Source organism: Cyanistes caeruleus, chromosome 5 (genome assembly GCF_971803275.1).
Source record: "Cyanistes caeruleus chromosome 5, bCyaCae1.hap1.1, whole genome shotgun sequence".
In the NCBI taxonomy this organism is placed as follows: domain Eukaryota; kingdom Metazoa; phylum Chordata; class Aves; order Passeriformes; family Paridae; genus Cyanistes; species Cyanistes caeruleus.
The window spans coordinates 56,886,866-56,914,398 of NC_141705.1; the positions used below are offsets into that span (position 1 = coordinate 56,886,866).

The following is a 27,533-nucleotide window of genomic DNA, read 5'->3' on the forward strand; positions in this document are numbered from 1 at the left end:
AACTTAGAGCCTATAAAGTGATCAGGGCTGAACTTGAGATGTTCATTTCATTGAAATATTTCCCTGCTTTGTTTGGTCTTTGTTGGTTGTTTTTTGTTATGTTCACAGTTCTGTTCAGTTCAGTCAGTCAGCCCAAGACTGTGTTTTTCTGCAGTATGGACACAGCTCACAGGTAGTGGTGATTAATACATCCACATTTTTCCAAGTCTGGCAAAGCCTATATGATCCTTATTTTCTTTCTTTCTTGTCAGCTTCTCTCTTCACTTAGAACATGCTCTAACCCACAAGTTAGATCCTGAAAAAGGGAATTCCATGACTGGACAGAGGCACACAGGGTCTAAAATACAAAAATTCCAAAATTTGACAGTTGCTGCAGTTGCTTACAAGCCACTGCCTCACTCCTGGTTTAATACTGTCTACAAGATAAAGAAAACAATGGTCAGCATATGTTATAGAAAGGAGTGACCCTGGTGGAATGGGTACAAGAGATCTTGTACATTGCTCACTGGCAAGACATCTGTTTTCAGCTGTAGGGCTTTTATACAAGAAGTAATAAATAAAGGCTCCTGATATTTAAGTTCCATAGCTAACTCTGGTGACAGAATTTCTCTGCATGTCACCCCTACCGCCCTGCACTGGTGATGTTGCTCAAGCCAGCCAGTTTGCAAACTACACTGTGCATTCAGGATATGTAAAATATTCGATTGCAATGTTAGTTGACTTCTAACTTGGAGTTGCCACTATCACATTTCAGTCGTGAAGCCAGACCAGGCCATCGTTTAAACACTGAAGTTGGAGTGCGACATACAATTAGGATTACATCTCTGAAAGAAATTAGCCTGTAGAAATTTCTTCTCCATTTTACTAAAAACTTTCAGAAATACTTAGAAGTCTGAAATTAAGCTGATACTGCCACTGAACTGGAAACATCATCATCACAACACAGAAAAATCAGCTAAATACTCATGTGAAGGACAATCAGATAGATGTAATGCACACAAAGGGCAAAAAAGCTCCAAGAGACAGATTTTTAAAACAATAATTCACTGTTATGGGGAGGGAGGAGATGTTTATGGTTGTCTTATCCCAAAGGCCACCACACACAATATTCCCACTGACTTTAATAGTTATAGGAGGTGCAGATTTACGGTTGGGTATAAGGATGTTTCAGTCTTCACCTCTTCACCTCTTATTAGCACTTGTCTTCTGCTTCCTTGCCACAGTTTAAGCAGTCCCAGATGCTGTGCAGTTCCAAAGCTCCCCTCTAGCTCCCATAAAACCAGAAAAATAGGATCTTGTGGAGTACATTGTGAGTGGTAGAGATGGGGTAAGAGGGCAAAGGGGAAGTATTCTCTGTAGAATATTGACCTGATGAGCAAAGGATGGTCTCAACTCACTGCTAGTTAAACCCAGTGTTGCCCTGAATATTACACACATTTTCAAGTTTAATGCTTTTACTAGTATAAGTACCTTCAGCAAATCTCAATGCATTTAATTTAATTTCTTAGTAAAAAAACTTAGCAGTGAGGAGTTAATGCATATTAATCAGAAATGTGAAAAAAAAAAAAACCAAACAAAAAATGATATAAATTTAAAGCAAGTATATATTTTTCACTGCCTTCATGAATTAATCTGCTTAGGCATTTCAAAATCACACTAATTTTGCCAATTATAATTTCAGTTATTAGGATAAATGAAACTATGGAATTTTTATTTAGATTAAAGGATTTGAGGTTAATGCTGTTTTATTTCAATAAGCATGTATATAACTGACTATATTCTAACACTGCTATTTAAAAATATCACTTACATTCCTCTAAATCTGGAAGAGGTTCCTACAAAATGTCTTGGGCTGTATGGTAATGTGGTGAAATGGATATAATTATCTCTGGAGGGGAATATGTTCTTCTCAGAGTGTTACAAGTCCTGCAGTTTATGGATGATATTTTCTACAGTGCTGTGGCAAACAGGAATTTTCACTTACTCTATTCTAACTGTAATTAAGAAAGATGCTTTAGTCACTTGGTCTCTTCCTACCTCTGCCAGAAGGTCCAGATTCATATAAAGACACACAACTGCCTCTCCAGGATTCTTTTTCTTAGTAGCCAAATGCCTCTCCCTTTTCTGGCAACCACACTCAGACCTCGTTATTGTGCAGTCAGAGATTGTGCCTGTAATATTGCCTTTAGAGCGGCATGCAGGGGGCAATTCAGCAATGATACACACATGCATCAAATGCCGCCGGCATTCAGTTTTGAAACACCCTCAGTTTTTTCCTAAGCCCTTCCCTACATCAATAAATAAAACCCACAACAACAAAAAGAAATACCTCCTCCTTATTAGACTGCCAGAGATCCCAAAATCTAGTTGATATCTGGTTCCAATTTGTCTTTGTGGAAGGGAAGCCAAAGCCTTGCTTTTCCTCCTCCCTGCAGAATGCAGCCAAAATGTATCCTAACCTGGGTGCACCCACCCACGCTCACCCGTGTGCGCATTCTGGTCATGGCTTGAGTTAATAAATTTGATTAGCTCGTACAGGACTCCGAGCCAGCAGCCCACAAGGCAGGTTCAACCAATACCTTTGCTCCACTCACTGCTCTCAGCAGACCACCAAGGCTCTAGTTTGTATTTTTAAACCTGGGTTAAATTGTGGCATAACCACAAACCATTGTATGCGATTAACAGTGGGGTTCCAATGACTTACTGACAAACAAAATCTTAGCACACTGAGCCTGCTTCTCCCAGTAGTAAACACATGTTATTAATGCAATGATTCTAACAGGCTACACAATTGGAAGCTTTTTTCTTGATTGACAGACTATGCTTTTCTCAACAGGCAAAAAAAAGAGGGCACGAAGAGTACACTTGTATTTTTTATTTGGTGAAGTAAAGACATAAAACTATTGCAATAGTCTCTCCATTCAGTCATAGCCCAATGGGACGTTTCTCTGGCCGGCCACTGAGTGATGCATTACCTTGACACACCAGCTCTGTTTCTATGAACAGAAGGGACTGAAATTTTAAAAAGTGCTGCCCTCCAACTCTTACTGCTCCCTTTCCATCATGGACCCACACCTCTGTCATCACTGACACAGCTTAACAGGAGAACAGATGATGGGGGGGAACATGTCAACATGCATGTGGCATAAGATCATGACACCATCCTTCAAAACCATCGCAGACTGGTAGAGCTGAATCGCCAGCTGCTGGAAACAAGGCTTGCTAGGCTAGACTGAGTATTGAGCAGCAGGGTGGAACAGATGGGCTTGTTCATTCCTAGGCACTGGAAGTTCAAACTCTCCAGAAGAAACAATAATGGCCAAAAAACAGGATGGGAAGCATTACACAATTTCACCGCGCCTTTTTTGTTTCCACAAGGAATGGATGAAACACATATCCAACACATCTTTAATGAAACAATTCATACCAAGGTTGTCATCACAACTGTCAGGGCCCCTAAATTTGACCTACAATATTCAGGCGTGGGATTTAGTTACACATTCAGTAGCTGGGTTCTTCAGGCTATGAAGCAGCCCTCCCTACTTCAGTCTCTCCCTGGACAGTTCATATATGCTACTATGGTGTCATTTACTAGGCTGAAGGGCAGAAAGAGGAAGCAGGGGATTCAGTCAGTGCTGCTGCCAAAATAGAAAAATGCAAAGATTTTAGCATCACTCTGATGAAATGGCCCCAAGTTATGGGCAGTTCACTCACCTGGACTATCATTACACCTAACAATGCCATTTAACTGCCAGTTAATAGTAACACACACACACGTGATACTCTCATGGTAAACTTGCTCTGGCGCTCAAAAAGGTTTGGAGTATTTGTCTTCCATAGCCCATCATGGCAGTCTGCACAGCAAAACTGCTATAATTACACCACATGCTAGGCCTCGAGTGCTGCAAAGAGAAGATGAGATGAAATACTTGACTTTCAGGGAAGGTTCCTACTGGGGAGCAGAAAAGCAGTATTTTATACTGAGTGCATTCAGCACTCCAGTATCATCACTTTCTCATGCCTTTTTTTCTTATTAAACACACTGAAAGGAAAGATCAATATTAATATTGCTGTTTTGAGGTTATTCCAAGCAATTGTTGCATTACCTACATGTGAATGGCAATTTTGTTGGAGTAAACAGTCAGTGTCCATGGAATTCACTGTTTCATTTCAAAGAAACAAGCTGTGAATGCTGAAAGGAGATTTCTTCCATGCAAAAGGTCAGAGTTCATGTTAGAGCAATCTGTCACAGTTGAGTCAGGTCCATGCTGCCCTGTTCTCCCTGTATGTGGTATACAGCATGCTGAACTAGCTTTGCTTGGTCACTTTTTATAATTTATTATTGACCTCCCTCTGGGAGACAGATCTCACATCTCAGAACTTTGCAGCTTTCTTGGGAAGAAGAGTAAATTTATGGGTGGGCGGGAACAGAAAGATAGAAAAGGAAGGACTGGAGGGAATGAAACAGCACTGGTGAAGTCAAGCAGGATTATGTGTCAGGCTGTGATACTGCCTTCTAAAGGCCCATGAGGGATGGTGTGGCTTTCCTCCAAACAACTAATGCAGATTTTCCTGCATGTTTCCTGCAGTCTGATATCTACTGCATGCCTGTGGACCCACTCTTGATCTTACCCTTTTCTGTTCATGGGGAATAAAATGCTGCTTCCTCTGCAGAAGTGACCCAAACTAGAAAGCCAGTTGTTGCTGCTCCTTTTTGTGGCTAGGTAATAGCCACAGGCTTAAGTTAGATACTCACTTTAGATTCTGCTCCTGAGGATCATTCTTTCCAAGAAGAGAAAAATTTTTCAATAATAGAATATAACTTCAGGGAAAGATATAAGCTGCTTTTGCCTGCTTAGTTAGTGTTGCATTATCTTCTGGTTCCCTCACTAATAACAGAGTGGCAAACAAGACTCCCTCACCATCCAAAGAGTAGAGGAGAAATTACAAAAATGATAATAGAAAATAATCCAGCTATAAACTGCTGTAAACACTAGATTTAAGCAAGGATTTCATTCAAGGCACTTTTGAATCACTCACAGCATGGAATATTTCGAAATAAGGTGACACCCTCTCATTAAAACTTAGAAATTAATACGTAACCTTAAACTTGTTGAATATCATTTCAATGGGATCAGTGACTGAAAGAAACACATATAAATGCTGATACTAATTTTCATTATTATGCAATCAGTATTTACAGATATAAAGGTAATCTGACATATTGCTAACCAGGGATTTCTGCCTCTCAAGAACCAAGGAGTGAAAGAATATGAAGCCTGGGTTTTATTGCTCCAGCTTGGCTGGCTATGATGAGGGCTTGGTTCTCCTACCATAAAGCACAGGCACATCCTGTTGTCAATTAGACTCACCGGTATTCCAGGGCAGCAGCATTGGGCCCCTGGGACGTTGTATAGTTTGCTTTGCTATGTAAACACCATGAAGTAATCCAAGCAGTGAAGGACACAGATGAGCAGGCAATTTGCAGCATACTATGCAAAAGAATAAAAGGTCTGTGAGCAAGAGTGAGAGAATAAATAGTAACAACATCCCTAGGATATAATATCCACTAGTCAAGAGTCATTGAAAATATATACAAAAGAAAGTTAAGGGACTAATTAAAATAAAATACATCTGTATTTTGCTTCTGTGGATAAACTGAGAGAAGGACATACTGTAGGGAAAAAATTTTGTTTTAGTTATTCACTTTGATTTTAGTACATATCAAATATAGCTTCAAGGTGGACTTTTTTTCACACAGTACCTATGCTGGGACCTTTTAAGTGGGCTTTGAATCAAGTTGTAAAAACCAAAAATTCATTCTGTACCTGTTTATTACCTGTAATCTTTTGGGAAAGTAAAATGTAAAAAAGTGTCCTTAGACACATTTTAATTGGATCAGCTTAGGTCTCCTTTGTTTGAAAAGGCAGTTCCACATAGTCCTTGAAAAATCTGTCTATTTGATACCAGAGTAAACTTGTACAAAAATAGGACTGCAACAGATTTAAGCATGTGCTTCAGAGTCTTTAATCCTCTGCTTTTGGACACACAGAAATGAGTTATTCAGGATGTTTAAAATATATCAGACTTCATTGATCAAAGAAAATACATAAATCTGTGTTTATTAACAATATTTGTGTTTAAATAAAGCTAACCACAGTACACCAACTCAAAAATATTCACCCTAGTCCCTTGGTGCTCTTTGTTTATGGCATTCAGCACAGAGAGCTCCTTCCCACCCTCCCATTTATAAATAGTGCTTCTCTGATGGTAGTTTTCTATTATCAGTTTTACAACAGCATGTCATTCTGTCTTTGAAATTTCTAGATAACACTGTGGAAAACTTGCATGGTTTACTGTTTTGAACACGGGCTTGAGAAACAGCATTTCTGGTTTCTATTCCTCTCTCTGTCAGCACTTTGCTGTGTGACTGCAGCCAAGTTACTCATCTTTTCTCCTCTTTGTTCTGCTTCATCTACCATCTTCCAGATCCTTCATCCATCCTAATTTTGAATAGGTGTGAGCAGTTTTCTGGAGTTTTGTCTCGCAACTTACAACAGAATAGAAACTACTGAAGGGCAAGGGAATAGAAACTACAGGGAAAGAAGAAACAATCTCTGTCCCAAAGGATTTTGTTTGTAGTGAAAATGCCAGAAATTTCACAGGAAATAAAACCTAGGCAGCAATGTGACCAGCCCTATGCACTGTTCAGTACACCCAGGAAGGAACAGCTGAGCCCTCAGGGAAAAAAAAACAAACCTGTGTGAAGAGACAATGTGAAGATGCATGGCAAAGAAATAAATTCAGGAAAAAAAAACAAAAAGGGAGGAAAATGTTAAAACCAAAAAACGTACAGTAGAAGCTTCTGTTCATCAGTTTACACACATCTTACATGCCAGACCATGTCACTGAGCAGCCACAACTGGATAATCCTGGGCAGATGGTTATTGACTTCCCTGGCTATGGCAGGAAGCATCACAGCAGGAGCCAGCAGGGCCAGCCTGGACATTCCTCTCACAGACAGCATTAAAATTGCTTATTCCAAATTATCATCAGTGTTTAAGTTTTCTCTCTCCCTCCCTCGTTCCCTCCTACCGGAATGAAAATGTCAGCTCCTCATTTGAGAGAGCCAAGGTAAAATGAGTTGGCACAGAGCAGGCACCTTTCAAGGTCATTCTGTAGTCTTTTAGTAGGGAAACTTCTGAGGCCTCAATAAGCAGTAACACTGGAAAATAATGAAAAAGTCGTCTTTTGCTAGAAACACCCCACATTTTTTTATATAGAAATAAGAGTATAGGCTGCTAGAAAAGACTGAAAGGCAGGTCACTCTTCTAGAGACAGTGAGTTAATGGGGAGGTACAGCACACACAGATTCAAACTTAACTTTTTTTTTTTTAGTTCACACAATGACAGAATAAAAATAGATTGGTTTATGACAGTGTGAGCAATGGATCTGCCAAGCTGAATTTAAACTGAGCTCCAAAACAGAACTATATCCTATCAAGTGGCATGACATGCCATATTTCATTTTCTGGCTCACTACTACAGTGTCTGTGAGAAAACATAAAACCAGTATCATTGCAGACTCTATTATTCATATTTTCTAAATCTGTGTGGTATTAATTAATCAGAAAGGAAGGCAGAATTCTTATATGAAGTATTTTTTCCATTTTCATCCTAACTAAAACAAGCTGAGCACAAAAATTGTTAAGAACTGATCATGATCACTAATTGTAAACAATGAAATGGGAAATAAACTTACCCAAAAGATTTCCATTGATTCACTTTTAATATTCCTTTTTTTTCCCCCTGAATGCATTATGGAAAGCTGTCCTTTTTTCCCCAAATAATTAATCTTCTATTCATAAAATTGAAAAATTCAGATTTTTTTATCATCTCCATTCACTATTGCTCTGAAAAATAAGTTTCAGAACATGACAGTTAATTTATAGTTAGATAAATTACTGCATTACTTTAAAGCTAGCCAGAGCCCCACCTTCCCATGCTGGCACTATACAGTCCTTGGGATTTCCAGGAGGGAAGTCATGACAGCAAAGATGTCATGAATTCCATATTTTTCACAAATGTATGCATAAATTTATATTCCTCAGCTGGTGAATTCTGATAAGGTAATTGTTCATATTGTTCAATTCTTTAAATAGGTGATTTAAATCATACAATCATAGAATCATAGAAAGACTTGGGCTTCAAGGAAACATAAAGATCCTCCAGCTCCAACCTCCCTGCCACGTGCAGGGACAACTTTCCCTAGACGAGGTTGCTCAGAGCCCCATCCAACCTGGCCTTTAGCACCTCCAGTGATGGGGCACCCACAGTTTCTCTGAAAGAACCATCTTGATCCATTAAGGTGTATTGGAACAGAAAATAAGCATGACATTCTCAGTTCTGAAGATGGCCAGTGTCAGGTCTGAAACTATTATGTTGTTAACTGTATTATATAAACATCCAAAATTGAAAGTTTTCATCAAGAAACAAATTTCTAAGGTATAAAATTGCAAAGCCCATTTCCTGAGCAAGACCCATGTTTGTGAAACAAGCCAAGTAAAATAGAAGTAAAATGCTTCTTCTGCATAGAAGCAGAGCATTTCATCAGAGCATCTCAGCACCTGAGAAATTTTTTCATTCATCTGTTTTTTTCTATTTGCATAGGAAATCTAAGCTGATGACAAATCTATCAGCCAACTCATTTTAAGCCTCCAGTAGACAACAGTGGTCAGAAGCAGGAGAGGATGGATTTCTTTGGAATCACATTATAACTGTTTTATTTTCTATTAAAAATTGACTTTGGGCACAAAATTCTTGACAAACCAGAGATTTGCTTGGTGATAGAGACAAAGAAGTGCTGTTTATCCCAGTCTTGTGCTGCTGCTCTCCTATACCACTTCACATCTCTAAATCTTCCTAAATAAGCACCCTAACTCCCTGCTGAGGACATTTCACATGACAGACTCCCCACTAAATAACATCCCAGGCCTTCTTTCAGCTCTTTCTCAGAAGACCTAGTGGTTAGGACAGAGAGGATAGCAAAGGATAAACAATCCAGGAATATCTGGGGGAGGACATAGGAAGAGAGAGAGAAAAAAGTCAGTCGTTGCATTCCTGGTGCCATCTGGCAAAACTCCTCAGGGGGAGTCCCTAGCTGGGACTTGGTGAAGACCTATTTGCAGATGAGTTCCGGGAAATAACAGCTTTTCCTTAATTTCCTTTCAGTGTTGAGTTTCTTCATTCCCTCCTAGGCTGGATTTTAGCCCACCAGACAAAACACATCCACCAGAGCTCTCTGTGTCTGTTTCTCTGTGTTCCTCTTGGGCTCAGGGGATGCAGCTGTCTATCAGGGGCTGTCTGTCTATCATTTACGACTTACTCCAGAGGAATTCAACTGTACAGAGAGATGCTTGGTTAGCTTTGCCTTCTCTAGAGCATTTCTCCAAGAATTAAAGCCTGAGGGAACTTCTGTTCATTTCCACAGGAAACTGATGTTTCTAGATTTTAATTTTTGCCTTCTTCCTTCATTTCAATGATAATATCATACTTGGATATTAAGATATATTTGATTTGCTGTTCATATGGCATCAAGGACTCCTCAAAATATAATGATACACTAGATGAGGAATTTGTTTCAGACAATATTTGCAGCAAGTAAGACTCAAGGAGTGACACTAAAGCCATTGAACTTAGAAAAAAGACCACGGAGGAAGATAAAACCAAAGGTGTTTAAAGACTATTATTTTCCTTCTGAATCTATCAAAATAGTAAGCATGTTTCTCCTAAAAAGACAACACAGAATACTGAAGGATGCTAATATTAATTAATAAGTTGTTCAAAGCCTTAAAGACAAAATAAAAATCACTTGGCCAATCTTTTTTTCTCTTTAAAACCTTGCAGAAATAATTTCTCATCATTTGCCACTTCAAGACAATGAAGAGGCATAAAGAGGTTACAACTTGTCACAGATACTGTACTGTTCTTTGACCAGATTAAAGACAGAAAACCAGATATGTCTCATGTAGAAATAATTGTGGATCCTCAGTGGCCCACCCACAGTCTCAAAAGTAGAGCAAGTAAAAATATTTCTTCCTAGACTACAGCAACTTTTGCACATCTTTGATGAAATAAATATCAGTGCAGCATCCTGCTAATGTAATACAGTCTATTCACTACAAAAAAAATTCCCTGAAGAGTTCACTGAGTACTGGACTGGGCCTGGGGTGATTCTATTGCTGGATGCCTAATGGTCATCTATGATCTTAGAAAACTACCTCACTTTGTGCCGCACAGGAGGAGTTTGCAAAAATACCTTCCTGTCTTTTCAGAGTTTTTAGTGACCTGCACATGAAAATGTATACTTCTTTCCATGTATTTCATGGTACATACATTTTATACCACAAATTCTAGAATTTGGTAGATTTTTGTACACTAAAAAAACCCTGCATTTTTTCCTCTGCCGATATTCAAACCTGACCATTATAACACATTTATAACACATCTTTGTTGTTCCACTGCCATTCTCTGTAGGATTAGAATCACAAGAAGTACATGTGAATCAGATCACTGAATAAAATGCCAGTACTTCCTGTTAATTTAATGGGTTCCTAGTATCTCTCAAGGAGAAAAGTTTCTATCTTAAAATTTATTTTGGACACCAGTGCTTTAAAAATACTCACTGGAAGCACATTAATCTAAAGCTTAGTTATTACAACAAGTAAAAGATTTAAGGAATGTCTTTTTACCAACTTTTAAAATAGAAAGTCTCTTCCTATACCAAACATAAAGAATCAGAGTTGTGACAAATTTTTGAAGAGCTATGGCCATTTTGTTTTTTGGAATCTGTGTTCCATGGCAAGGATTATATACTTGTAGAACTGAGGATCGAGATAATGAAGTGACACTAGTAAAATTTCAGCTCTTCATGCAGATGAAATTGCATCAAGTATCTCTTCCCTTTGTTGCTCACTTTTAAATACCAAGGAGTGGTTTTTGGCACTTCTTCTGAAGGGAAGAGGTTACTCTAGTCTCCAAACCTTTTCTTCACTGGTGCCTTGCCAGTTGTGCTCATTGTGCTACACGGTGTAATAGAGAAAACAGAGTCAGTCTAGCCTGCTAAACTAATTTTCACTTTTCAGTGAAATAAGATTTTAACCAAAATTTTAAAAGGTGAAAAGCCAATGCATTAACACACTAATACCAAGTGAGAGGTTTGAAGTCTAGAAATAAACCCAAGTAATATATTGTAAATGTAAATGTAAAATCATTGTAAACCCAAGTAATATATTACATGCCATACAGATTAAGATCCTCCATAAGACACATTTGTTCCAGAGACGGTTACCCTCCATGGAATGTAATTCTGAAAACTCTATGGGGAAAGGTTCTTTTTTGCAGAGGAAGAAAATATTTCCTAATGAGTGAATTTACTGGAAATACTGTAAATTCATGCCACATAAAGATAACTCCTTCAGCATCTTCAGGAAGGACAAAACTCAAAGCCAAAGGAGTGTAAAATTACTTCAAGGCTTTCCTTTGCCTGACCTGCATGAGAACATGAAACTTTATCATAGAGGGAGAAAACTGGAAACTGAACTGACTGGCTTGCAGTTGTTGAGAAAAGGCATCAACATCTGTTTCTGGTGTTTTGCTGAAGAATCCCTTCAGCCGATAATTTGGATTGGTTCATTTCCATAGGCCCATTTCTTCCAAGTTTGGATAAAACAAACTTTTCCTGTGGGCCTGATGGTTTCTGTTCTGAATTCTTGGTTCATGTGGCAGAGATTCTCTGTATTATATTGCTAACATATTATCCCTCTTGAAGAACACGAAGCTGGCTATGCCTTGGCATGTTTCTGTACGTTTCCTTGTCTAGTTTTAAAAGATCTAGTGAAAGCATGGAAATGGGATCCTGCTAAATTCCCCACAGCCAAGGAAAGTTATGTGTGTGGGCATGTATTTCTGTATCTGTAAAATGACATTTGTCACAAATGGCAGCTACAGCATTCTAGAAGGAAATCTTTAGTAGTTCTTTGCTAGCAAATTCTGCTCCAAGATATAACAAATAATGCGGAGTTCACTTTACAGCTCTGCTTTAAGAATGATTTCAAGGTTTGGCTTTGATTCTTATGTGTAACTAGAATTACGTTCAAGTCCCATCTTCAATGAATAGGAATTAAAAATCACTTGTATTTTTAAGTCTTATCCCCTTTATACAGGTTTTCTGAAACTTTCCTGAAAGCCTGAATAGGGGAATAGAAGAGTTCTGGGCCCCTTACTTCAAGAAAGACATGGAGGTGCTGGAGCAAGTCCACAGAAGGGCAATGGAGCTGATGAGGTGTCTAGAGAGTAAATCATATTAGGAGCAGCTGAGGGAGCTCGGGGTGCTTAGTCTGGAGAAAAGGAGGTTCAGCGGAGCCATTATCATTCCCTAAAACTACCTGGAAGCAGGTAGTGGCAAGATGGAGGTCAGTCTCTTCTTTCAGGCAGCCAGCAACAGCACAAGTAGAAATGGCCTCAAGCTGAACCAAGGGAGGTTCAGGTTGGACATCAGAAAGAATATTTTCACTTGAAGGATCGTTAAGCACTGGAACAAGCTATCCTGGGAGGTAGTGGAGTCACCATCCCTGGAAGTGTTCAAGAAATGACTGGACATGGCACTTAATGCTATAATTTAGTTGTCGTTGTGGTGTTCCACTGAAGGTTGGACTTGATGATTTGGGAGGTCTTTTCCAACATAAATAATTCCATGATTCTGTGAAAATGACAATTTAAAAAGTTTGTCCCTAAGGAATGTTTCTCTTGCCCAAAAGTAAAATGAAACCATAAAGCATGAATCTTAGAGTGAGATTCACATTCTGCTGATTCTCCCCAGGGGACGAAGTACTTTCTAAAGAGCAGAAAAATGTAAAGTTATGAGAAGTTTATTTGGGGAGACAGAATTACAAATACACAGACCTTCAAAGGCTGTGATAGTTGTGAAACATTTATTTGAGCACTGTAATATATGAAAAGTAAGTTTTTCAATTTCTTTACATCTCAGAGGAAATAATAATACAAGAAGAAACAGGAAATTACCAAGTCTAGCTTAAGAGAAATATATTATGGTTACCATAATTCATAAACAGGAGCAATTCTATTAAAGATGCTCTCCCTGACCACCCATATAATTTTTCAGGACACTAATTATATGGGGCAACTACACTCAGGAAGCCAGTCAGGGAAAAAGCTGTATTTTAACGTAGTTAAACAGTTTGATGTAGGATGAATGAAACTACTATTTCTTTCTCATTTTTATCTCCAGGCTGAGGATATTTACATATCTATAGTGGGATTTTTACAGTTTCATCATCTTATTTCCCATGAAGGAAGAGCAAGCATTTTCTTTATTCATTACAGCATCAAATCCCCAGAGGACCAATGGAGGGCACAAACACTGCTCACAGTGCCTTCTACTCAGACTGACAGGGCTCTGTGAGAAGGGCAGGCAGCTGTGGAAGGGCACCGTGACAGCTGAGGTAATGCCACTGCAGCCTGCAAGAGTTAGAAAAAGCTGCCATGAAGCACCAAGTTCTCTGGTCTTTCATGTTTAGGAGGAGATTCACTGGAGCACTGTTTTTAAACAGATACAAAAAGCCCTGGTTTTCCAGTATCCATAGCATTAGGGAATGCAACCAAATTCTGAGTGATGTTGATAGTAAAAGGTTTTAAAATCATAGAAACCTTGGGGACTTAGAAAGAAAGTTAGGCTCGACAAGCCCTGGGAAAAGTAGGACCTGAGAAATGTTAGGCCTTGTGCTTGCTAAAGACCATAGGAAACTGCACTTGTGTAATCAATAGATGATAAATGATACAATTGTTGATGTGATTATTGTTTAAAGAAGATGAGAAACAATGTTAGGGGCTTGAGAGGGGACCAAGAGCAATCCATGCTTGGGTAAAAACAATGCATACAATAGAATAATGTAAGTTTAAGAATTAATATATAAGTTATATAATGATAGAGTATAAAACCATGTTCAACTCCAAACCAAGTCAGGTCAGATTTGGGTATGTGTACCCCTGACAGCCAGAGCTCTTCAATAAAGCACCTTCATAGAATCATTCTGTGATTATGTGTGATCCTGAACACTAACATTATGATTTCAGTGCTCAGAAGATGGAGAGAGGAGCAGGTTGTGCACACACCCAAAGAAAGCAAGTTTCTTGGAGAATAACTAGGATGTTAACAAACTGCTGCATTTAGCGTTGCAAGGTTTCATTCGAGTTCAAATCTGGAGACTTTTGAAGGAATGTGTGTTTGAATGGATGAAGTTGGTTCCTGACTTGGAGCTGTTAGCAGTACACTGTGTTGTAGCTCCATTTCCTTCAATTACAGCAGTTTAATCCAAAGTTACATTGAAGAGAAATGCAATTGTCCAGAGATCTAATAATTGGACATAAGAGAGGAGAGAAAATGACTTCTGTTATATAAAAGTAAAAAAGAGGCAAAGGCAGATCTCAGGTCAACAATGCAACAGGAAATTCGTTGTGCCATGAAACAGAAAACTCAGATGACCAAACTGAGCTAAGTCCTCTAGGTGTTAAAATTTGGTTATCTGTGTGGACATGCATCCTTAATTTGGGTTTTTCATTTTTGTCTCGATTGTGTGATTTACCTGCATCCTCCGTCATACTTCAAGATGTCTTAGTATTGCCATCTTTAGGCAGAGGTAGTAATAAACAAGGTTCATTGTAGCCGCTAATTATGATTTGGTTTGATCTTAATAAAAAAAAACAAAACTAAAACATTAGTATTAGCCTGATAAAGTGATCTTTCGATTTTTCCTATTCATGAAAACTACTTGACTTGTCAGAAGTACTCCCAGATAACACTTCAACAGACACACATCAAATGATGTACTTACAGGGTGGCCATGAAGTTTAGACCAATGTTTTCTGTTTCTCATTATTGCAAGACTTTGAACTTCCTGGTGGATGCAATGACAGTAAGCAGAAATGTCTTTTTAAATAGCTATATTCGTAGGTGACATGCTAAGCTAGGTTTTTTCATTGAAAAGAGCATTTAAAGAAAGCATTTATGGTCAAGTAAATTTGATCTTAATTAACCTGCAATGAAATGGCACTCAGCTGATTTTATAAGAGGTTGAAACCAATGTTGGTTTGGCTCAACAGCATCAGCTGAGGCAATTTTCTTTCAAAATTTTGTTGTTTTAAAATTTGTTTTTGATCTTGGTGCATAGTTATCAGCTGAAGGAAAAGCACATTTTCAGCTCATTCCATCATTGATCTGGAGGCATAGAAGAACTGGGGTTTTTCTGAGCTTCAGAAGCCCAGAACAGAGAGACAGCATATTTGCACTGCCCATTTCTCATATTGAGTGCTTTGGGACCCATCCAAGGAGCTTAATTATTTATATATTAAATGTATATTTGGAATTGCTTTAGCATCTTAGCAGTTTTATATAAAGCATTGAATCTCCTTTAGGGTTTTTTCAAAAGATGTAAGAGTCATCCCCACCCATTCATCAACACTTGATACCTAATTACCCAAAAGGATGAATTGTAGTAATTGAGAAATTTTTGTAAGAAATGAGGCTCCTCGTGTAGAGCACGAGCTGAACATATCCTTGTGCTCATCTCCCCAGCACTGGATCAATTTCCACCATTCTCCCCACACCAGAGGGCACCCAACCAAAGGGACCAGGGGCTGAGGAGCATTCCTGCATCTGGCAGGGCTCAGATGGCTTCCCTGGTGCCCTCAGGTGCCCTAGCCCATCCCTCTGAACACAGGTCCCATGGCAGAGTGGCTAAAAGAAAAACTGATTATTAATTCTGCTTTTTTTGCTGTGGCACCGTGCAGAGCAGAGCAGGGCCTCAGGCGGAAGGTGCTGTCCCTGGGAGCAGAGCAAAGCTCCTCAGCCCTGTTGGGAAATTCTAGTAGAGGAGTAGTTCAACACCTGACAATGTCAAGATTTCAGAGACTTGAAATCAGGATCTGAATGGTTAGACAGTTTCAACAGTTTGAAAAACAAAAATTCCAACAAACTTGGATTCTGTTTTAATTACTATTTACTCATGTTCAAGTTAAAGTAGTCCCATTAGATATAAAACAGCCAGAGACCAATAAAGCTGGAGGAGGAGGAGGGTTAAGGAAGGGTTTAAATTTCTTTTTGCTTTGGGGAGGTGTGGTTTGTTGTGGGTTCTTTGGGCACAGGAAGGCTCCAGTGATGCTCAGGTGCCTGAGGCTGAAGGCGGCGGGAGGCGCAGCTGTGCCCGTGAGGCCGCGCGTGCGGAGCTGTGTCCAGCTGGGCCCAGCAGGAGCGGGATGTGCCTGTGGAGCAGGGCTGGAGGCGGCCCTGGGGATGTATGGAGGCCTGGGGCAGCTGTCCCGTGCAGCCAGGCTGGGAGAGCCGGGGTTGTGCAGCCGGGAGAGGAGCAGGGGCTGGGGAGGCCTCACTGTGGCCTTCCAGTGCCCAGAGGGGGCAGAGAGCCATGGGGGAAGGGGAAGGTTGGGATCAGATGTTTGCAAGAGCTAGGAGGGTGCTGAGCCAGTGCAACAGGCTGCCCAGAGAAGCTGTGGATGCCCTGTCCCTGCAAGGTTCCAGGCCAGGCAGGACAGGGCCCTGAGCACCGCGATGGAGCCAGCGGCAGCAGAACCAGGCCATGGCTGCGGTGCCTCCATGGCCTTCTGGAACTCCATGGGTGAGCAAAGCGCAGCCCCGTTACCTGGGCATGGAATGTTGGCACCGGTTGCCAGGGGCACTCCTGCTCCCGAGGTTCTGTTGACACGGAGTCTCTTGAGCCAGTTGACGGATTCTCTGCTGGGCATGCAGACGTGGAGTGTCCGTCTTCTCCATCTCAGCTGCGAATAGAGAGCCGTGTGCTGAATTTGCCAGCCAAACTCTGCAGTGACTGTACAGGTGAGTGCAGACAACTCCTGAAAAGCTGAGTGTCATGCTGAGGGGCTGTTCTGGGCTGCAGCATGGGCTGCAGGTGGGCTCCAGTGCCAGAGTCAGGGACTTCCCATCTAGCTTTGAACAGGAACTGAAGACTTGGCAATGGGAGTCTTGGGGCATGGGGGTATTCAGGAAAATTTGCATTCCAAATAGACAATCTCTTCTGTACTTTTCCGACAGGTTTGGAAGAGCAGTTTTCAGCCAAATAATCGGCAGTGGGCTACCCAAAGGAACCAAAGGGATTGATCCCATCCCTGAGGTTCCTTTTTTGGTGTTGGTCGCACTTTCTTTGCCGGTGCTTTTAGATCAAAAAACACCATGAGCTCCGTAAGTACATTGCTACTCAATGCGGATCTGAATCTTGAAACATTTTACGGGGTTCTTCTAGGAAGTATTTCAAGAGTTTGTAGCAAAAGCACAAGAATGGAAACCTTTGAAAACTTTATGTAACATGATGTTGTGGAATACTGAAAGTTTTGGATGTCTGTGGGTGTTAGCAGCAATAGTTCACAACTGCTTACAGTGTGAGCAACAGCCTGCTAGAATTGGGAACTGCTCTCCTCATTTACAAGGGATTGGGACAGGCTCTTTCTTGGTGAGGCACCCTGTCGGAGTTCAGGGCTGATGTCTTTGCTCTGAGGAGATGCACTTAGGTGGGAATGGCCCATAGCACCATTGGATGCATATTGCAGCCTTTGCAGGAGTGTTTTGTGTATCCTTGTGTGCTGTCATTGGGGTGGCAAAAACCAAGTGCCATGTTCATATTAGTGCCACAGAAAATGCTAAGGCTTTGTTCTCTCTCAGGGTCAGCGAAAGCGCCCTGGAGAGGCGCTGGATTCTACCCCAGCTCAGAAACGGAGCAGGCTGCTGCCCTCCAGAGCTGGTGGAACCTTGGAGACAGAGCCAAGAGAGGCTGGTAAGAACAGAAACTGCTTCTGGAGGCTTGGAGTTCATTTGAATGGGTGCTTTTGCCAGTTCCTAGGCCCTTTCCTGGGGAGGAAGGGAACCTTGGGCTTGAGGAACCACCTGGTATGGCATCCCTAAACAACCAGCCCACTGACAGCTGTTTTGGTTTGTTACTGAACTCTGTCCATTGGCATCTAGTGGGAGATGAGCTGTGTAACAAAAGCCCCAAGTGCTGCTCAAACACCTGAATGGGTGCCCTGATGAGCAGGCAGTGACTGCAGCTGCCACAGTGGAGGTGGCAGGCAGAGTTTGGCATCTCCCAAGCTGCACAAAGATGAAGAAAAGTTAGTCACTAGCTGGGACCCATTCTTCAGGGGAGCACAGACAGCATGGTACTGTAAAATTAGCATCCCCCATAGATTTGGTGGTTTTTTTCTCCTGTGTGCTAAACATTCCCCTATGCGAGAGGAATGATCTGTTGGTGTGCACTTCCCATAAGCTGTTGTCATCCAACAGAACTTGTGAGGAGTTCAGGAGCTCTTCCTCTTGTTTTGTCCCTTCAGGGGACAGGGCAATGCTCAGCAGGACACATGAGGCAATGCACAGAGGACAATGCTCCCTCTGGACTGCTGAGGGCAAAGCTTGAGTGAAATGTTGGACCCATTCCTGAAAAAAAGACACCTTGGGCACAGGGAATCCAAGCACAGTCTGTTCCACAGTGGCAGCCCATTGCATTCCTCTGCAATCTCTGACCTCACTTCTAACCTTCTCTTTTTCAACTGCTGAAGAAGTCATAGATCTCACAGGAGATTCTCCAGAGCCTGAAGTCATCACCATCAGCGATGATGAATCTCCTGTGGTAAGTAGCGAGTGGCACTCTCCTCTCCATGTTGCATCCATAGGAATTTTCTTGCCCTCTGCAATCTTACTAAGTCCCCTGGCCTCAAAGGTTGAAAGATGGCTCTGATTTACCACTTTAGACACAGTTCCCAGTCAACCCCAAACACACTCACAAACACATCAGCATGCCTGAGAATCAGTTGCAGAGAGTGGATGAACAACATAAAAGAGGTTGTTGCTTCAGTGATTCAAAAGAGAGCAGAGGAAGTCTTTGATTTGAAGAAGTGTTTTAGCTGCAGCATCAGTTTAAGGTCCCCCTGTCACTGAGGTGTCAAAAGCAACTGCAGCTGACTGGGGTACACACTAATTCTCTTTCTTATTCCCCTAAGTCTTTAAAAGGGGCACATTTGGGATTTTTTCTTTTTCCCCTACTATTTTGAAAGACTATGCTTTGATGCAGCCCTCAGAGCAGTGTGTCTGCTCAAATCTGGGATGCCTCTACTGCTGTGCAAAGCAGACACATGCAGCAAACATTGCATGGCAGTTATATCCTGACAGGGTTGTTCCTGAACCTACGCAAAGAAAAGGCCTCAAATTTCACAACAGACTTTGCATGACCCAGCTCCTCTTACACCAAACACCAGAGCAGGTTTGGGTCTAGGGGTTTTTTTCTCTTCAGTAGCAGTTCCTATAAAAAGTAGTGCTCAGGCTATCACAGGTGAACTTGCCAGTTGGAGGGAGAAAGAGGCAAAGAAACAGCTCTGGCCCAAATCCAATTAGGGAACTGAAATGGGGGAGCAGGAAGGGTCAAGTTCCACTGCTTCCTAAGTGTGTCCATTTCTACCCCGTTCTACCCCTGCAGCAGAGCCCGCAGCAGCCACGTCTTTCCAGGGCCTCGGACAATTCACCTGAGCCACTGGAAAGGAACAATGGAGAAGAACCAGGAGAAGATGATGGGTATGTGAGAGAGAAAGTGTCTATTAAAACTCTGATTTCATATATGTGGTAGAAAGAGGTTTTTGCCAAGCCGTAGGGTTCTGCAAAACTCTGTGCAAATACTTCAGACCTGGAATATAGTGGTCTGCCTGGAGGAGAATTAAAAGAAACCCAGCAAAATCCAGCAGAAACCTTCCTTCCCTGTTTGTGAAGCCACAATTGAATTTAAAAGAGCTATTTGATATGCTGAAATGCTTGCAGTACATAAAAATTCTTGCAATGATGGTGTTTCTGGGTGAGAATGGTTCTTATTCAGAACAGGGGATGTTTTGAGTACCAACGTTTTCTTTGTTGGCAACCCTTGGTGGCCAGTGAAAGAAATGGCTGTGCGTTTAAATGGCTGTATGTTCTTTTGGTTCTCCTCTCTCTAGTGATTGGCTGCTGTTTGAATTTGATCCTCCCTATTGGTCGGATGAGGACTCCCAGGTGAGGATGCACATGTTCTTGTCCTGCTCTGTGGGAGGGAAAGGGGCAGAGGGGGAGCTGCACAACTCACTTGTCTTAGGTGGGTGCCACGGGCAGCTGGCTGGAAGCACAGCCCTTGCTGGGAAGCTCCAAGTTGTCCATTCCTGCAAGTCCCTCCTTGCTGCTGTCCATAGAGGGAGAAGCCCTTGCCAGGATGGCACTGGCAGAGCTGTGTGTTCCTTGTAGTTCTAGCACTGACTGATTGACTGCACATACTCCAAGTCCTGTTTGCCTGGGGCCAATAGAGCAGCAAACTGGAATTCCTTCCTCCCAATGCCTGGTATGCTTTCCATTCTTCAGCAGCTGGTCATGCAGCAGGAAGTATTAGGGCTGTGACTGCAGAAGTTGCCCTTTTTGGGGCTAAGGCAAAGAAAAGGTTCTAGCCCAAATCCAATCAGGGAACTGTAAAGGGGAAGTAGGACAGAGTTGATTTGAGTGGCTTCTAATTTGCCTCCATTTTTACCCCACTGCAGTACAGAGAGCAGAACCAGCAGCACTCTCAGCATTCCAGATTAGCTGAGAATTCAGCTGGGCCCCTGACAACTCCTGATGAAGAGGAACCAAGAGTTAATGATGGGTATGTGAGAGTAAAATGTCTCTCTAGATTCTAATTTCTGATAGATGGTAAGAACAGGTTTTGCCACACTTCCAGCTTCTACTCAAGTCTGTGCAGAAACTTTTGACTTGGAATATAGTGACCTATCTGTCAAAGAAGCAAGTAAAAGAATCAAAAAAAACACATAGCAAAATCCAGATGAAACCTTTCTTTTCCTTTCATTAAGTCATGGTTGAATATTTATTCCAGTATGGCTCGCTATAAGTTTCAAATGCTTACAGTACATAGCAGCTGGGGGAACAACTGTGGTGCTGGGCTGGGATGTTGCTAGAACAGAATAGGTGTTACCTGTTGGTAAGCCTTGGTGCCCAGGGAAATTCTTGGCTTTGTGTTGAAATGGGTGCATGTTCTTTCTGGTTCTGTTCCCTCTAGGGCACAGCCAGCAGATCCTGCTAGTCCTCTGACTACGGAGGATGACAACTCAGAGGAGCAGGACAGGGAGCTGAGTCAGCTGCACTCACAGGATTCCAGGGAGGCAGAGAATTCAGCTGAGCTCTGGCCGAGTGATGATGAGGAGGAATCACGAGACAACGATGAGTATGTAACAGATGATGTGTCTCCCCAAAGTGTCATTGCTGACATAGGGTAGACACAGGGTTTTGCCAAGCTTTTGCATTCTGCTTGATTCTGTGGGAAGGAATCTGATTTGAACCATAGTGTCCTGTCTGGAAGGCAACTCATGGGAAAAAACCCCTAAAGCCCAGCAAAATCCAGGAGAAACATTTCTTCTCCATTCAGGAAGTCATTATTGAATGTTTCTTTACATTATGTGTTGTGATACACTGATATGCTTGCAGTCCATTAAAGCTCTTGCACTGACTGTGTTTCTGGCATGGGATGTTGCTAAATCAGAATAAGGGATTGTTTCAATTTCTGCCATTTTCTATCTCTGTGCACTGTGAAATTGATGGCTGCATGTTCTTCTGGTCCTTCTCCCTCTAGTTCATGGACAGCAAGTCTCATCAGTCCTCCAAGTCCTGAGGATGACAACGCAGAGGTGAGGATCCACAGCCCTTGCTGGGAAGCTCCAACTTGCCCATTCCTGCAAGTCCCTCCTTGGTGCTGTCCATAGAGGGAGAAGCCCTTGCCAGGATGCACTGGCAGATCCATGTGTTCCTTGTAGTTCTAGCATTGACTGATAGAGTTCTTTATTGCCAATGCCTATTGTGGTTTCCTTTCTTCAGCAGCTCTTTCATCTAACATAGATTATTATCTATAATAGGTATTTAGAGTTAAAATAGCAGAATTTTCCAGTTTGGGGGAGAACAAGGGAAAGAAACAGCTCCACCCCAAATTGAATTAGAGCACAGGAAGAGGGGAGGAGGGAGGAGGGTTTTCAGGTGCTTCCTAAGCTGCCTCTGTTTGTACCCTGTTGCACCAATGAGAGCAGAATCAGCAGCAGCCACTTGGTTGTTTTCAGGGCAGCAGCTGTTTGTGCTCCTGCTTTGAATGCTCTTAAGCCAACTTGGAGGGTGAGAGCCTAGCCTTCCTCACTCCTCTGCTAGAACTGCTTTCTGAGCTGAGGTTTGCATGCAGCACAGGGGGCTCACCCAATCTAATTGTATTTTCTTTTCTTTCCCTTCTCATGTGCATCAATGGAAGTTTCCTGAAGGTGAGTTGATGTTTGACACTTGGTAATGGACTTTGATCTAGAATGTAATCATGACTTTTGTTCTTTTCCAAGAACCTGGAGCAGCAGGGCTTGAAAGTGCTTTTAGGAAAAGGCAGAGGACAGGCTCAAGCTGCTAGCCAGTGTCTTAGAGAATGGATGCAATGTGTGTGTGGTGGCCCCTATCAGTCACAGTGGAAAATCCCTGCCATAAGAGTTGAGGCTGAATTGCAGAAGGAACTGGAATTTGGTGACACTTCCTACACTTTGAGTTAATTAGTGATTGATTAGTATCACATGGAGAATGAAATTGCAGAAGTCATGGGTGCCTGCATTTTCTGAGAGTTAAAAAGCAAGCAGCATTTCTTGACCCTCTGGCTGTTATAGACCAGGCCATTTAAAATTGATCTCTCTTGAACTTGGTCAAGATGTTGCCCACAAAAACTGCATTGGTTACTGGGTTTGGTGCAACAGGTCAATAGTTGTACACTTGGGAGAGACATTGATTGTTTCTTTCAGTGCTGCACTTCAGTCTGGCTGCTCAGTGCTATTTCACCTATCAGACACGCTCACTAGCAAAACTTCTATCATTTACAAATTTGAACAAACCAAGAAATTAGTATTGATTGGTTACAAGTGACACGGCCATTTTCCTAATTAGTCTTCTGTCTTCTTTTGGTTCCCAGTTGTCTCACTTCTCCCTAGAATTAGTCCAGTCAGTCCATTGCTCAGTCTCTCTCTTCTTTTGGGCTGGGCAGTTTCTTGAGCTGCTGCTCCTTGAGTCAGTGGTCGCAATCTCCCCCTGCAGGAATTACTTTTTACCAGTCAAAGCTGATTTCAGGAGAGTTGGGTTTCTTAGTTGTTTCCTTATCTTGGGACTTGGGTTGGATATCCTTTTGGCCCCTCAGTTCTGCATTCTTTGTGTCCACTCTCAGTGGGCATTCTTCTCCTGAAGCTTTCTTAACCTTCCCCTGGCTCTGAGCTCCTTGAAGCATGGCAAGGTCTGAAGCTTAACAAGGCAATTCTACCAACAAGGAATTTGTTTTTCTAACCCATGGGCATCACTGAGAGCTTGTTTGTTAGTTGCTGTCTATTTAATGGATTAAATCTCCCTTCTGGTTGCTTTGGCTTGGGAATATACAAGGATGAAATATATCAATACAAAGAACATCCTTCCTTAAGAAATCTTTTACATGCTCTACATTTTGCATCCCAGAGAACTCCATTTTCAAATTACCTTAACCCAGGAGGGACATGATGACAATGTTTAAGGGGACACTGCTCCAAGTAATTGTGTAGTTTCCAGGGACTGTCCTTGAGAATCACCTTTTTAGCTGGGTGTAGAGTGAACAAAGCAAAGGTTTTGTGTTGCTCCGTAGCAGAGCAGTTGTCGTACTGTATTAGGAACAACCAGAAGTACGATATGACTCTCTTAGTTGCTTTGTCCAAGAGAGCAAAGTTTATTATTCCACATCTTCTTTTACGAACGTTTTCCAGAAGGTCTGAGAGGTAAAACTCTCATTGGTCCTTAAACTTGCACATCACTATAACTGGTGAATTGGAACAGCACCCCTTGACTGTTTCTTGCAAGGAAACAACAAGGATTCTAAACAGCACCTGCAAAGATTGCTGTCCTTTACCAAGGACTGCTTGGATTTTTCATTATGCTTTCCCAGGACACAGTGAGAAGCTTTATGTGACTTAGTTTCACACAGACTGTGTGTTCCTGCTTGCTTTTTGCATTTAGCATCCACAAGTAGTCCCAATGTCTGGGAAGGTTCAGCCTTACTCTTTGGGAAAGTAGTTTGTTTATGATTGTTTTTAACCCAGATGAACAGAGCCCATTTAAAATAGGAACCATTACTGACAATTTCTAGAACTCATTTGAAGGGTAGCTCCAGGGAGAGAGAGAATAATAGATGTAACTTCTGAAAATTCAATTACAGTGCATGGAGAAGAAAGGAGAACTGCTGCACTGAACAGCCAGGAACAGGTGGATGGCTCTGCTGATGGCACAGGAGCTAATGATGCACCTGTGGCTGATGCAGCCCCTGCAGAACACGGAGCAGAGGAGCATGCTGGAAGTTCAGCGTACGTATGGCTCATGCCCTACCAAACACGGAACTTTGTGCTTTTCTTTCTTTTCTCTGTAGGAATAAGTTCTACAGCTATGCCTGCTTTATCTCTGAAGCCTTCCCTACTCTACTCATTTCCATACTTCTTCTGTGTTGCATGATGATCAAATGATACCATTTGCGTTTTGGGAGAAAAAGGCAGCCCAAGGCAGATGCCACAGAACCTTAGAGATGAGAGTGGGGCTATGGCAAGGAAGGGCTTTGGTCACAGCCCATAGCTCAGGATTGCATTTGCTTTTTCTGACAAGTTCTAGTAGCCAGGTTAGCTATGGAAATACTTCCATTGCTAGCAATGAGGCTTGGCATCATTGGGCCAGCAGGCAGCAGCTGGGCAACTTCCAGCAGAAATTCCCTGCTGGAATGCTGCCAGCTGGCTCCCTTTCTCCTGCAGCTGGAGCCATTCTTCCCAAGGTACACTTGCACACAAGCAGCTGTGCAGGTCCTGCTTTTATGGTCAGTGCTGGATGTCACAAGCCCTGATTTCTTTGCTTCTGGCATGGAGATCTTGCAGTTCAAGTTGGCTGCCTGCACAGTAAAACCCCATTCTGCAGAGCAACAGCAAAGTCCTGCTCTAGGAGCGCTCCAGCAGAATAAGAAAAAGGCAATGCTTTAGGCTGATTAAATTAAACCAGGTGTCTGTGTCACTAGGGAGGACAAAGCACATGAAAATTATGATGGAAGGTTTTCTAAAGTGGCTTTTTGGGGGTGAAAGGGAAAGGCATAGGTTTAAACAAAGCTGGTGTGCTTTGAGCCTTTGGGAAAGGCAATGTAGGAGAGAAATGGAGTATGGAACTTTTAGGTGTCAGGTCTTACACATGCCACCTCAAGGGCTTTCACTATTCTTAAGCATAATGCCTTTTGCCAATGACTTTGGACATGTTTAAGTTTTGGTTGTTGGGTCTGCAGGTGAACAAATCCCACCACTTGGTTCATATAGAAAAGGAATACTCTGTCCCTTCAGTTCTCTGTTCCAGAATGGAACTGCTCTGAAAGAACTCAGTGCTGCAGCATTCAACATTGACCAAAGGCTCCTTCCTGGGGCTGGATCTTGCCAGAGCCATGTTACTCTGTAGCGTTAGAACTGGCTCCTGCAATGAATATTCCGGGCTGAATAGTTCCCAGAGGACAGCTGGATGCTGTAGTTCCAAAGCTGTTCCTGATGAGCCGCTGCAAGTCCAAGTTTCCAAACACCAAGTGGCCAGCACTAAAGACTGCTCTTCAAATGCCAGAGCAGGGTGTCTGACTGCACCTTTCTCCTAGTGAAAACCAGGATGCTCTTTCCCTCGAGGCAGGGAGAGCCCAAATCCTCATTAAATGCAGCAAAGAGAGAGTTAAAGACAGCAGGCTTCTTCAAAGGAAATGGGCCAGGGCTAGTCAGTGCACTTGCATGATGAGCTGAGATTTTAGGTATCAATAACCATTTAAGTGTGATGATATTAACAGCTGCACGTTCTTTCTGCTTCTGTTCCCTCTAGTGCAGAGCCAGGAGTTGTCATTAGCTGTCCAATTTGCATGGACTATTACTCAGAGGTAAGGATGCACCTCTTGTCATGCTTTGTGCTTTGTGGGAGGAGGAAGAAGCCAAAAGGGGAGTTGCCCAAGTCAGCTGGCTGATGTGGGCAGCTGGCTGGAAGCACAGCCCTTGCTGGGAAGCTCCACAAGTCCCTTCTTGCTGGTGAATGGAGAGGGACAAGCCCTTGCCAGGATGGCACTGGCAGATCTGTGGCTCCCTCCTGGCTTCTAACTGATTCCAGATGCTCTCAAGTCTCATTTGCCTGCTGCCAATAGAGCAGAAAACTCCAATTCTTTCCTCCCAATACATGTGGTTGTTGTTTCCTTTCTTCCAGATCATGCAAAATGGACGACAGCTTGTGACAACCGTGTGTGGCCACGTGTTCTGCAGTGGGTGCCTCCCTGCTGCCCTGGAGAACACCGGCATGTGCCCAATGTGCGGCGTGCAACTCGATCCAGGGTTGTACTTTCCAATTTATTTATGAGCTCTTCTGCTGCTCAGGACACTCTCAGGTGGACCTTGAAGAACAGGCGGTGCAGAGGCTTGCTTCTTTATGTATATAGTTTTTTTCTGTACATAGTTTCATGTTTATTCATTATGTTCAGTTATACATAAAGTTTTGATTGATTTAAATCTAGTCTGTCTGCTCTTCTGTGTTGGACTGTGCTGATAAACAGAGATGTTGTTTACCAGGTGGAAATCAGGCTCTTGGTTTGAGCAGTCAGAAGCTCGTTCTTTTCATCACACCATAGTCACTGATTTGGGGTTAATGTGCTCATGCCAAGGGCTTTGTAGTTCTTGTGGCCAATAAATAAGAATTGAATAATAATTGAATAGTAATTGTGGCAAATAAAGTGTGTCTTGTACAGGGAAAAGAAACAGGTGCTCTTTGGTTTGCAAGATCTTGTACTTGTCAGGCCACAATCTGGTGGATGTTTAGGTGCAAATGTCATTGATAGTAAAAGGTTTTAAAATCACAGAAACCTTGGGGACTTAGAAAGAAAGTTAAGCTTGGCAAGCCCTGGGAAAAGTAGGCCCTGAGACATGTTAGGCCTTGTGCTTGCTAAAGATCATGGGAAACTGCACTTGTGTAATCAATAGATGATAAATGATACAATTGTTGATGTGATTATTGTTTAAAGAAGATGAGAAACAATGTTAGGGGCTTGAGAGGGGATCAAGAGCAATCCATGCTTGGGTAAAGCAATGCATACAATAGAACAATGTAAGTTTAAGAATTAATATGTAAGTTATAGAACGATAGAGTATAAAACCATGTTCAAACCAAGTCAGGTCAGATTTGGGTATGTGTACCCCTGACAGCCAGAGCTCTTCAATAAAGCACCTTCATATAATCATTCTGTGATTATGTGTGTTCCTGAACGCTAACAGTGTGAGCAATAGAGGTACAATAAAACATAAAAATATAATAAAAATACTTTCATTTTCTTATTTAATTTCAACTATACACAGTTTTCAAGTGCCAGTTG

At 42.0% G+C, this 27,533-nt stretch overlaps 2 protein-coding genes across 17 annotated transcripts in view; one reads left to right on the plus strand and one right to left on the minus strand.

Moving 5' to 3' along the window:
• The window catches only part of LOC147653144 (uncharacterized), a 161,224-nt gene that overhangs the window by 19,717 nt on the left and 113,974 nt on the right, over window positions 1–27,533 (minus strand). For 6 of the 16 annotated variants that reach the window (XM_086889311.1, XM_086889308.1, XM_086889312.1 and 3 more), the window contains one exon: window positions 5,373–5,492. The exons of 5 other annotated variants lie outside the window; for them this stretch is intronic. In XM_086889311.1, the coding sequence (XP_086745437.1) occupies window positions 5,373–5,492 (120 nt within the window). Of the gene's footprint in view, window positions 1–5,372; window positions 5,493–7,162; window positions 7,226–7,762; window positions 7,914–27,533 lie in introns of all 16 variants that reach the window. 5 more of the 16 variants (XM_086889314.1, XM_086889315.1, XM_086889320.1 and 2 more) reach the window with 2 other exon arrangements.
• Window positions 16,255–26,676, plus strand: LOC111928829 (uncharacterized). Its single transcript, XM_086889307.1, has 12 exons — window positions 16,255–16,927; window positions 17,144–17,290; window positions 17,768–17,879; window positions 18,658–18,728; window positions 19,572–19,666; window positions 20,077–20,131; window positions 20,644–20,747; window positions 21,159–21,323; window positions 21,729–22,398; window positions 24,342–24,486; window positions 26,006–26,060; window positions 26,378–26,676. Exons 2-9 carry the CDS (start codon window positions 17,282–17,284, stop codon window positions 21,856–21,858), a joined length of 741 nt encoding a protein of 246 aa, XP_086745433.1. The 5' UTR covers window positions 16,255–16,927; window positions 17,144–17,281; the 3' UTR covers window positions 21,859–22,398; window positions 24,342–24,486; window positions 26,006–26,060; window positions 26,378–26,676.

Excerpts from the sequence above, each read along its gene's own strand:
- LOC111928829 (XM_086889307.1), top strand. Across the intron at positions 19,667-20,076 it reads GAACCAGGAGAAGATGATGG|TGATTGGCTGCTGTTTGAAT; the intron begins GTATGTGAGAGA and ends TCCTCTCTCTAG. Across the intron at positions 21,324-21,728 it reads GAATCACGAGACAACGATGA|TTCATGGACAGCAAGTCTCA; the intron begins GTATGTAACAGA and ends TTCTCCCTCTAG.